Source organism: Neovison vison, chromosome 8, assembly GCF_020171115.1.
Source record: "Neovison vison isolate M4711 chromosome 8, ASM_NN_V1, whole genome shotgun sequence".
Lineage (NCBI taxonomy): Eukaryota > Metazoa > Chordata > Mammalia > Carnivora > Mustelidae > Neogale > Neogale vison.
The window spans coordinates 45299793-45312840 of NC_058098.1; the positions used below are offsets into that span (position 1 = coordinate 45299793).

General features: G+C 39.7%; 1 protein-coding gene across 4 annotated transcripts in view; it reads right to left on the reverse strand.

Moving 5' to 3' along the window:
- The window catches only part of RALGAPA2 (Ral GTPase activating protein catalytic subunit alpha 2), a 327482-nt gene that overhangs the window by 150652 nt on the left and 163782 nt on the right, over positions 1-13048 (reverse strand). For all 4 annotated transcript variants that reach the window (XM_044263547.1, XM_044263546.1, XM_044263549.1 and 1 more), the window contains one exon: positions 899-1027. In XM_044263547.1, the coding sequence (XP_044119482.1) occupies positions 899-1027 (129 nt within the window). The remainder of the gene's footprint in view (positions 1-898; positions 1028-13048) is intronic.

Here is a 13048-nt window from a genome sequence, read left to right on the forward strand (position 1 = left end):
CAACTATACAAAGTAATAAAAAACAACTTAATTTAAAATCTGGGTTATAGTTTGAATTTACTGTGCACCAGAGAAATAAGTGGAGTGAAAAAGTAACAATATGCCCCCCAAAATATACATAGCTAGCTACTCATATTGATTTCAATACAAGTCCCTGGTAAACAATAAAGCTAATTTCATTCACACCATTTGCAGAGGAAAACAAAGAGTCTGAACAGGTAACAGCTGTATAGAGCACAAAAGTGAGAGGCCCTTTAAATTGAAACGTAGAAGAGAATGTTCTTTCAAAAGGCATTAACACATTGCCCTAATAGTGGAGGTAAATGTGGAGACTGCAAATAATTTCTTTTTGCAGCCCTCAATGTTCACTTAGTCTACTTGATTATAATTTTTTAATACTAGAATTTTGTCAGAGTTTTATTGCACATTAATAATATATACTCACTCTCTGCTTAAAATTTAAGTGTTCTAACATTTCCAACATTTCCAAAAATATTTTCTATTAAACTTATAATAAGCAAGATCATTATTTGAAAAATTATTGATAATGTACACTTAAAATGCTCTCTTTACTACAGACGGCTCCTCTGTGCCACCATTTACTGAAAAATGCTAATAGACTCTAAGAGACAAGTCCTGCTTCTGACTGTGTAAATGTGCTGAAATATTAGTGAGGATATGATTTTTCACACTCTGGCCTTTTGATGAAACGCCTTCCCAATACCAGTGTGTCATCTTATCCTACAATTTCACACATCAGCTGCCAGGGCATCTACCCGAGAGCCCGGTTTCACATTGCACTAATGAGTCAACACCTGTTAAGAGTGGAGAAATCTGAACCTTGTTAGCGATTGTGAAGCCTCCTGGGAGTTTGGATGCTGAGCATTGTCATACTCACCGCCGGCGTGTCTGTACTAAGGACCCTGGCAGCGGCTGTGATGAAGTCCCCCACCAACATTGAGAAGCCAGGCAAACCCAGGGAGAAGAAGCGGGGTGGACAGTGCCTTATAATGGTGTTTAAGATATCCTAAAAGGGAAGATGAGAAAACACAACTGTAATTTTCAACAATGTAGTCAACTCATTTGTATATATAGCCACTGTATGGTAATCTGAGAGAACAAAGGTCACAGAAATTTTTCAGTAAAAGGGGTACTGGGAGATGAGATGGTCCAAGGCCTATTGTACCCACTTTACAGGTAAGAGAACAGACACTAAGTTGTAAGATTACATGCCCCAAATCTAAGACATGGCATTGGGACTACACACTCCTTCTGTTTTCCACCTTGTCTGAGCTCTTCAGACAAGCTACTGAAGTGTTGAGGCAGATACACAAATAAAGTCTACAAACATCTATCACTTCAGTATTTTCCAATTCTCAAAAGTTAAAGCACACTAATACATTAAAAAGTCTTCAAGTAGGCAAAGAGCTGGAAATTTTCAGTCTTTAGATAACTCTGTGTGTTAAAACAATGGGACTGGAGTATGATCAGAGTCTAAGCTCAGGGAGCTGGTGTGGCTCTGGGTACAAGTGTGACTGTGAGGTCAAAGTGCAAATACAGCAGTTGCCTTTTACATGGGTGCAGCATGAAGACCACCGACTGCCTAGACGCCTGGTGTTGCTGTGTCTGGAATGGCCCATCCTTGGTGGGTGGCAGGCCGGTGCCTGGCCGCCAGCTCTGCTGTGAGGCAGCCACCATGTTCCAGCCTGTGGCAAAGCAGGGCTCCACTACTGGACAGTGTTCTGCCACCCACAGCCAAGACACATCTCCACAGCCATCTGTGCAAGTGTGTGTGTGCATGGGGGATTAGTCAGAATACCACAAACTTCTTTTATGCAGTTCTAGGCCATGCACGTTAATCAAACATACTGAAGTACTAGACTTTATGTGTTTTGTAGTTATTCAACCAACAGTCGCAAAAAAAAAAAAATCTGGTTTCTTTTCTCAGATTTCAGTGTGGCTATTTAAGAAACCCTTTAAAATAATCCTGGTTTAATTTGATTAAGTTAGAGCAAAGCAGTAGCAACATGCTAAATGATAACATGTTAAGACCTTTTAACAAAGGACTTTGGATAAAAATAACCTCATTTTGCAACCTGTAGTCTTGAAAGAGAATTCTTATGTATTCACAATACATTATTTTTCCAAGACTTATTTTTTCCCTTACACAGTGGATTCATTTAGTTTCTACAAATTGTGCTGTTTATATCCTTAAAATGACTGTACAGTGCTTACTCTTTTAGAGCTCGAATATGGTCAGTAGTTTAGCAAGTACTAATTTAAAGTTTTAGCATTTCAGCAGAATTTGCCCTATACCAACAATAAATAAACAGGCAGATAGAGGAAAGGTAGGAAGGAAAGAAAAACCTGAACCACACGTCTCCTAAGTTAATATTTAACCCTGCTTTAATCACGTCCTTTGATACACTTTAGGGTCCATATCAGCCAAAGTAAACATTCTAAGGGGCTCAGCAGATGGATGCTGCAGTTTAGAAAGTGTGTAGTAAACTCATGCTCCAAGAGTGGAACAAAAGATCCACCTTTTTCATAATTAAGCCTCTGATTAATGCCCTGGGCTCCTCACCACACACCTGTAATTACTCACAGAGGTACGCATTGTGCTGGGCCTTGTCTCGGAATATCAGGCATCAAGCTACCCAGCAGCAGATGGGAGCACATTTCTGTTGACATATGCTGCAGTGAAAGGATTCGTGCAAACCTGGCCAGCAAGGTAGCAGAATGCCATGCATCTGAAGATTAATAATGCAAACAACCATGATGTTAACTTTGTTATGTGTGTGCTAATTCCATCTGCTGAGATGAGGAACTAAGCTTTGAACCCTGTCAATTTTTAAAAATCTTGGGCATACTACTTAAATAAGCCATTTTCACCACTGGAATTTAGTTTTAACCTTTAAAAAATGCTTTTCTGGGACAAGTTTGTGGGAATTACGAACTGAATCCTTTAACAAACTAAGGCTAGATCTGTACATGAAATCCATTTTGCTTCATAAGAAATCCATTTTGCTTCATTTATATGTATAAAGGTAATGCCTGTAAAGGGGGCATTCACAAAAAATTACTAAGTTACCACTGATGCTAAAGACAGCAGAAATGCATGGAGCCGGGATAAAGTCACACGGCTCCCCAACCCCTGGATCCGGGCCAGTCACTTCAACGGAACCTGTTTCTATGGGCAAGAAGATTGGAAAGAGAGGGCAAAATAACAGATGGCTAGCCTACCCTACCCTGCCACCCACGTAAAACAGAGCCCTGAGGAGAAGCGGGGCCTGGGTAGCTGTCGCCAGTTAAAGGCGGCACTGGGGTAGGGGTAATGTGGGAGTCAAAGAGGGAACTATAAGGCCAGTCAGCCAAATTATGGCCATATGCCTACTTATTTTGCTTATCCACACTGAAAAGGGACAACCCAAAGATTCTATCTTTGTGATAACATGTTAAAATTAGGAATAATTGTGTGGTACTCGAAAGAGAGCCATGCATATTCCCAACAGAGGGATATCCACCAAGGGTTCCAGTCATTTCTAGGAGAATCTTTCTTTCACCCTCCTCTCCAAATGGTAAAGTCACAGCTACCACTGGAATCACTGGAAAATAAAAATCTGGGGACTCTGAAACTTCTTACACTGTCTCCAGGGCTTCACATATAGATAGAATAGGACAGTGCTTCCCAAATGTTAATTATTCATGTATGACCTCATGCTCTTTGCCATATCCATGTCCAAAGCAAGCATTATCTGCCTGGTTTTGAAAGCAAGTCACTTTTTTTTTTTTTAAACTTAAGTAAGATTATTCTGGAAAACTAGTATTCTGTGTCACAAATAGAATACAATAAGAGTAAGCCAAGGCTACTGCATTTTTGTTAAATAGTACAGCCTGAAAGAGGCTCCCCTTTATTTACTTATTTATTTGAGAGACAGCACAAGCAGGGTTAACAGCAAAGGGAGAGGGAGAAGCAGGCTCCCTGCTGAGCAAGGAGCTGGATATGGGGCTTGATCCCAGCACCCTGGGATCATGACCTGAGCCTAAGACAGATGTGGGACTAATGGAGCCACCCAGGCATCCCGAGGCTCCCCTTGTTATGAAGGGTGGCTTTATCCTCAGGGTGGTGTGAGAGTTCTTTACCTACTCCAGTGGGCCTACCTGAGAGAGTTGCAGGGACTGCTGGAGGTGAGGAAAGGGGCCATTGTTCTTACTGGGTGACTAGATGCTGTTTAGTGCAACCTCCATTGTGATCACGGTTTGGAAATGCCCCTGTACTTAAACCCTGGCATGATGAAAAGAGCTCTGGGGCTGGGGCTGCAAGGTTTAGGTTCAAGGCCTAGTGTATGTGACTGCGGGCAGATCTTGTCATGCCTAGGGCTTCATGCTTCTCTTCCATTAAAGGATGGATACGAGTCACATCTAATGGTATAGATGTGAACACATGTCTTTCTAAACTGGAAAGGGCCATACAAAAATAAACAGAGTAACAAATAAAAAACTTTCTTCAAAAAGGGAAAGACTCTGAAGGATTTTACTTTCTAGAATTTACTTTGTAGAATTCGGTGGACTATTATTTTGCTGATATTCAAAAGAGCAAAAGATTTCAAAGGTGGCAAAAATAAACCTCTCAGATTACATTGTCCCAGATATCAAAAAACTCTTGAAATTAATGCTCTCAAGTAACATTCTTAGCAAAGCATTCTAGCCATTAGCTATAATGTATATCAGTTCTAAGGCAAATAATAAAATAAAACCAGGAAAATGATATGTTTAGATTTTCTAGCTTTCATTCTTCTAAGGAGTTCTAGAATTTACCTGAAACAAGTGAGTCTGAGAGCAAAAATTAGCTTCTTTTTCCGTACTCTTGACAGACTAAAAACATTAAGCTAAACAAGAAGTCCAACGAAAAATGGACTCTAAAACAGGAATCAAGTTTATTCTTGAAAATTGACCAGTGTAAGGCACAGACAAAACTCTTCCACACGTTTTTGTTCAAAGGAAATAAAATTCACTCAGCAAAATGCTGACATATAGCAAAGAGACCACCAAAGTAGTATTTTTGTCCTGTTTTTGATTAAAAGTCCACATGCATGCTACACACTGAGTGTGAAAGTGGATTGTATGATGATAATTGTGAATTTGCAGCTTATCAAAAGATTCCGGCTTATGAGAAAGTAACTGGTGAGAACATCTGTCTCTTATCACTGATCTTACAAAAAATCAGGTAATTCAAATAGAGGCGTGTTGTTTCCTCTCCTCCAAAGCACCGTTCTATAAACACAAACTGCATTCAGCCTGGTAAATGAATCGCTTTAATTGAATGCTATGTACACAGTAACTGGAAAAACCATAAGTGATAAGAAAAACATATGGTGATGGCAACAGAAATTGGTTTATTCATTTTGCATAGTGTTGTTTCTTTAGTTCTCTTATAATTGACCTTTAGAACGATAAATGTGTAAAATAATTTTGTTTATTATGGCTCCAAACCTTCCAACAATTACACAAAATGAAAATTTAAAAGGAAGGATTCATTCTGGAAGCATTTCCATTGTTTACATAATTGCACAGCTATAATTTAGTGCTCGTGTTGTTATGGAAAATAAAAAAAGGGCCATTACAGGCCATTTCAATTCAAAATATTGCACAGTGGTGTCAAAAATGGGGGAAAATGTTCACTTTAAAGCAGTTTAAAATGGATTAACCCTGTAAACAAAAACATTTCAATATAGTATTCTATGAAACACAAATGTTCAAGAAGTAGCCATCGTTCAAACGGAATTAGAAATGTTGCAACTGTACTTTCACACCAATTACATATATATTATTCACTTAATATTTGCTCAGGGCCCAGCAGATGATGGTTGTAACACAATAGCCGACCATCTGTCTCCCCGCCTTTCCTTAGCGGACTCGCGCCTGCTCCTCAGTAGCAAACAGATCCGGTTATTCCACCTAAAGTCACTCAGACCTTCCAGGAGGCCAAACAGAATTGTTAAGAAATACAATTTATGTATACAAAATCCTTCTTTTTTACTTTAAGAAAAATAAAATGCTAAATGAATCACTTCACTGTTTTTCAGAGAAGATACCTGCCTTTTATGCAGAAAATTCTAAAGGGAGCTCTTTTGTTTGGTAAAAGGGAGAATGTACAGATCTGGTTATCTCATTAATCCAGTTAATGAAAAGGTTCAACTCATTCCACGCCCACGCAGAATTACTAATTACCAAAATATTTGAATGCAAAAGGATACTTTTAACACTAACCCTGGATATGACTAAAACTTTAACAATTAAAAAGGCAGCTACAATCTTGCAGTACTTTGAGGACGTATTTGTAAGTATCAATTATCTCCTCCTTAGCGAAGCTCAGAAATGCCGCATGACCAAAAATAAATAAATAAATAAAATTAAAAACATTAAAAAAAATTTTAGTTTTCAGAAGAGCAGCTCTCTCCAGGTCCCGAAACCTTGGCCTCTTGCTTCTGCTAGTAGGCTTTTGCTTCTCCAGTTCTGTGTAAAAGACATGCTTTACACACCACAACCTGCTACTTGGCCTCTTCATACTCTACATTGGTTCAGACAGGACTTTTTGCTGATAAAAATAAAGTCTTTTTGATAGCCTTTAAAAAAAGCATAGCAGACCATGTCACGAGCACTGTGCTTCTGCAAGAGGTGCTGAAAAGACAACACAGCAGAAGAAAGCTAAAAATTCCTTTCAAGATCTGAGTCAAAGAGTATGTGGTATGTGCTACGTATTGTATGTTAAAAGGGCCAAGTATGGTACGAACTTTCTGGAGAAAAAGCAGAGACTTCTGTGAATGCTGACAAATGTGACCTCTCTGGGTGTAACTCTGTTACCAAGTCCAGAAGAAATATGACAGGACAGAGTAATTGGGCTCTGTAGTTGGAGAAACAAAGTCATCTAGTACTTCTCACCATGCAATATGCTATGGAGAAGACACTGAGTTTCCCTGACAGCAGCGTGCAAAGGATAAAGGGAGTGAAAAACCTGAAATGAACTTCTGATGGCCACAGGAGCTGCTCTGACCATTTGCATGAAATCACGATTTTAGAAGTGACAGAACATCAGGCAGATGGCAGAGAAAGTCACTGCAACCATCAGCTCTAAGGAGAGCCTTGAATTTTTTTTTTTTTGATTGCTTGAAATTAATCCTGTATCTGTGAGGAAGAACTCTACTAGCCTTCAAACTGATGAAGACTATCTAACTGCCTCAGGAAAAATGGGGGACTGATTAGGTGACTGACTGGTTTTAAGAAACACTGTATGAATTTTATTTTATACTGAAGTTAATATGTCACTAAATTACCTTTTTTTAAAAAGATTTTATTTATTTATGTTACAGAGAGAGAGAGACAGACAGACAGACAGACAGACACACACCACAAGTAGGCAGAGGCAGGCAGAGAGAAAGAGGGAAGCAGGCTCCTCGCCGAGCAAAGAGCCCAACGCGGGGCTCGATCCCAGGACCCTGAGATCATGACCTGAGCTGAAGGCAGAGGCTTAATCCACTGAGCCACCCAGGTGCCCCGTCACTAGATTATCTTAATTGCTTCTTTTTCTTTCTGTTATCTGTAAGAGCAATATTGAAAGTGCTGAATAATAACCACCAGACCACCAGAGAGCTTTACTGAGAAATAATTTACTTGTAATAAAATATACCCTTTAGGGGTGCCTGGGTGGCTCAGTGGGTTGGGCCTCTGCCTTCGGCTCGGGTCATGATCTCGGCGTCCTGGGATTGAGCCCCACATTGGGCTCTCTGCTCAGCGGGAGCCTGCTTCTCTCCCCCCCATGCTCTACCTGCTGCTCTGCCTATTTGTGATCTGTCAAATAAATAAATAAATAAACACACACACACACACACACACACACACACACCCTTTAAAGTGTACAACTCAGGGACACCTGGGTGGTTCATTTGGTTAAGTAACTGCCTTCAGCTCAGGTCAAGATCCTGGGGTCCTGGATGGAGCCCCACATCAGACTTCCTGCTCAGCAGGGAGTCTGCTTCTCCCCCTGCTCGCACCCCGAGTGTACAACTCAATCATTTTTGGTATATTCATAAAATTGTGCACTATCACCACTATTTAATTTGAGAGCATCTTCACTGTACCCACAAACATTTTCATCCTCTATTCCTGCCCACCAGGCAACCACTCATCTACTTTTCTTTCTCTCTGGATATACCTGCTTTGGGTATTTGAGAATATGGAATACGTGGCAGTTTTTTTTTACCTGGCTTCTCTTACTTGATAGATTTTCAATGTTTATCCTTGCATGTAGCAATACTTTATTCCTTTTCATGGCCCAATAATATTCCCCTGTGTTGATACATCAAATTTTGTTTATCCTTTCGTCGGTTGATGAACATTTGGGTTGTTTCTACCTTTTGGTGATTGTGAACAGTGCTACTATGCAAATCTGTGTACCAGTTTTTGTTTGAATACCTATTGTCAATACTTTCGGGTTTATACCTAGCAATGGAATTGCTGGTTTATATGGTAATTCTCTGCTTGAACTTTCGAGGAAGTGACAAACTGTTCTTTATAGCAGCACTACTAGTTCACATTCTTACCAGTAACCTATGAGGGTTCCAATTTCTCCACTTTTCGTCAACATTTTTTATTTTTCATGTTTTTAAAAAATTATATCCATTCTAGTGAGTATGAAGTGACATCTCACGTGGCTTCGATTTTTACTTCCCTGGTGATTAATGGTGTTTAAAACCTTTCCACATAGTTGTTGGCCATTATGATATCTTCTTTGGAGAAGTGTCTAAATCTTTCATCCATTTTCAAACTGAGCTGTTTGTCTTTTGGCTACCGAGTTATAAAACTTCTTTATGTATTCTAGGCACTAGACCCTTATCAGATACATGATTTGCAAATATATTCTACTATTTTGTGGGCTGTCTTTCACTTGTTTGATAGTGTCTTCTGGTGTACAAATTTTTAATTTTGATGAAGTATAATTTTTTGAATTTTTTTCTTTTGTTGCTTATGCTTTCGATGGCATATCTAGTCATTTCTTCTAACAGTTTCATAGTTTAAGCTCTTATATTTAGGTCTTTGATCCACTTTGGGTTAAAGTCAGTATATGGTGTGAGGTAGGAATCTAATCGTATCCTTTTACACGTGGATATTCAGTTGTCCCAGTACCACTTGTTGAAGTGACTATTCTCCCACTTCGCTGTCTTGACCCCCTTGTTGGAATCAGTTGACCAGAGATAAATGGCTTTATTTCTGGACGCTCAGTTATATTCCATTGATCTATATAGCTAATCTTTTACCAGCACCAATACTCTTCCTATTGCTGTAGTTTTGTAGTGAGTTTTGAATAGGGAATTGTGAATCTTCTAGCTCTGCTCTTTTTCAAGACTGTCTTAGCTATTTGAGGTTTCTTGCAACTGCCTAAGAATTTTAGGATCAGCTTTTGCATTTCGGCAAAAAAGGCCATTGGAATTTTGATAAGGATCCAACTGAATCTTCAGATCAACTTGGGGAATATTGTTATCTTAACAAAATTAATTAGTATTCCAATCCAGGAATATGGGACATTTTCCCACTTATTAGTGCCTTCTCTAATTTCATAGAGGAATGTTTTATAGTTTTTAATGTATCTCTTTCATTTCCTAGGTTATATTTGTGAGTAAATATTCTGCTCATTTTGATAAATGAAACTGTCTTCTTAATTTCATTTTCATATTGTCCATTGTGGTGTACAGAAACACAGGTAATTTTGTATATAGATCCTATATCCTGCAACTTTGCTGAATTAATGTTTTCATTCTAATAGAAGTTTTTAGCGAGTGTGGCAATTCCTTAGGGTTTTTACACACAAGATCATTGTCTGTGATTACAGACAGCTTTCCTTCTTGCTTTCCAGTCTGCATGCCTTTTATCTCATTTTCTTACCTAACTGCCCTGGCTATAATTTCCAGTACACCACTGGATAAAAGCTATAAGAATGAACATCCTTCCTCATCTTAAGGAGACTGTGGAAGTTTTATGGAAAAGGAAAAAATGGAAAAGCGTGTTGTTTCTGGGATGGGAAGAAAGCCAGAGCCTATGATGTGGCATTCAATCTTTTCTCAAAATATTTCTGGAGATTAGCAAATTAGTGCGAGGATGCTCAGGGTACTTGGAGATCAGATGCACTGAGAAAGAACTTACCCTCTATCATATGAATGAAGTCATTATCAGCCCTAAGTCCTTAACAACATGAATGAAATATACAACCCCCTTTACTCTGACCAACAAAACCCTGTTTGCAGTCCACAGATCAGGAGAAGCCACTTTCACATGGGCTTCCTATACAGGGCGTTTCACAGCTCACTGGGGAGACTAACAGAGAGATGGCAAACCCATCAGGAAATTCCGGCACATTTATGATTCCATAAGATGAAAAAAACTGTTGGAGGGTTGTGGAGAGATGTGACTTACCAGCTGCACCAATCATGCCTTGAAGACACCATGGCCTGACTATGTAATGACTGTCTTAGTCATGACCCTGATGAGCCTCAAATCTACAACATTACAGTTTCTACAACAGGCTGGTTTAATGAGGTTGATGCAGATGCTCAGAGCAGTTATTAACTCCTGACAATTGGACTTCAGCAAATGAGGGCTTTAGTGAGTCGCTGCTGGCAAGTAATGACAGCAAAAGTGTCGAGGCTGCGCAGACTTCTGTGAGCGCAGAGTATGCTCAGATTGCGGGACATGGATGTGGCATTCTAAAATGGGACCAAACCTGGTGGCCCAAGCTGGGGGAGAGTAGACACAGAAAGGCATTTGTAATAAGGGCTAGGGAGCAGGGTGGATGGGGTGGGCCAGGAGGATACTCAAATGTGTTTTTTTCTAAGGCAGCCAGCTCAAGCCTCTCCACTGGCTCTTCCACAAACTCCTCCACAGCCTTTATGACATTCTGGAGTAGAAGAAAAGGCAAAGAGTCACTGGCATCACAGATGACAGGACTGTTAGAAATGTACTTATGGGGTGAGCATAATCATGCAAGTATTATCATTAAGGTAGGAATGACCGCAATGAGAGAAACATGCACTCATATAATTAATATGGGTACTACAGCAACAGGCAGCCATTCTGTTCCCAGGTATGGTGTTCATTCTGCTTCAGGAATAAATCAGCTGGATATATATTCTTCTTAGAATACTAAAAAGAAATTCTTGGATGAAACCATGGACTTAATATACTCAAATGCTGCCTAATGCCAAGGCTGCAAGGTGCAGTGAGGTTCAGTCAACATTGCCTACAATGCCAAGCAGAATACACAAGTCACTCTCATGCTGGAATCCAGGTTAGGATCTGACTGCATACTTGTATTACCTTAAAATGAAGTACAGAAATTTAGTAAGGGAAACATCTTTCTACTGAATTTGGGTAACAAGGATATTTAATGTGTTCCTTTGGAACTTTGAAAACCTAGAGAAGAAAGATCTAAGAGATCATCATTCAATCTTTTCATTTATACATATAGAATAGGAGATCGACAAAGGCCAGAAACTGTCCCAAGGTCCGCACACAAACCAAAGCATGCTCCTCCTCCTTTGGAAGATAAAGTGTTAATGCAGGGTCAGTGAAGCACCATTTGACTTTGGTGAATAGCAGGCCTCACATGTAGAGCCAGAGCATCATTTTAAGGACATTACTTAGCTCCGAAACATAAATTATTCTTTCATCCCTTCACTCTGCCTAATAATCGTTTATAAATGCAAATAATACTTCTTTAGAGCTATACTTCCAAGTAAAGTCAATAAATGCTCTGGCTTAAAAATGTGCTTCCAAAATATATACATATCACTCTCCTAGAAATATTATCTATCAAATGAAAAACTGGGTCATAAAATGCTATCTTCAAAATAGAAATGAGCCTCCCACCAAAATATTCTTAGGAAACTGGGACAGAAATTGCACATGCACACGTGTGTGTGTGTATGTCCTGGTGCACACACATACACCCATGCACGTGCCTGAGGCAGAGGCACTGTGTGTGTAGAGGTGGTAGTTAGAAAGATTCTATGGAAAAACACCAAGAAATCTCCTAGGAACCCAATAAGAAATGAGGATTCTTGTTTTTCCCTCAAATGAATACTAGAAAACCCACATCATTTGTGTCTTCTGTGTTTTAACATTGCTAAAAGACTTAGAGCTTCTGATGTTGTTAAAAATCAGTGTCCAGTGCATTTAAAAGTGTTTCCTTCTCCCTTACTGAGATTGGGAAGCCTGGTTCTCAGGTGTGGATGAAGGTGAGTCTGCTTGGTGGAATGAGGTTCTCTGGGCTCTTTGCTAGCCCATGACCAAGAACAGGTTAAAGAGGAAACGCTCTTCCTTTTTGAGCCCCCATGTCCTCTCATGTGTTTTCACACAGGAGAAGAAATATGCTTTGGAATATGATTATTATATATTCTTTTTATTCTAGGATAACCTAAGATACATGTTCTCTAGTTTGTCTCCTTGTACGTAAAATAACTCCACCTGCGTGTGGGAGCAAAATCAAAGCTACCCATATTTTGTGTTCTGTCAAAAAAAAAAAGGGGGTTGGGGAGAGAAAGAGGAGCAATGTGCTGGTCATCCAATTCTGGGACTCTACAAACCCATCCCACCAACATGGAGGTCTGGACACGATATGTGGAGCATCCCAACAGGGAACATTTTTAGTTTCATCTTGGGCAAAAGACTTATATTGTCTTCTTTATATTTCATAATGAAATATGTGTTTGAACAATGAGCTCCCAAGAACGGCTTAAGTCTGAGAGAAAATTCCCAAAGGGAGCTAGCTCTCTCGACCCACTTCTCAGGCTAGAACCACTAAGAAAGCAGCAGTTTTGGCAAAACTGAGACATCCCCTAGCCTGCTTGTTCCACTGATGGAGAGCCCAGTGGATGTGAATCCCACCACAGGAGGAAGGAAAGAGGTAAAGGCAAGGAATTAGACCATCTAGAGTAATTAAACCACCTTTAACAGGTCGACAAATGACTTGCTGCTTCAAGTCTAGGAACAGGTGTTT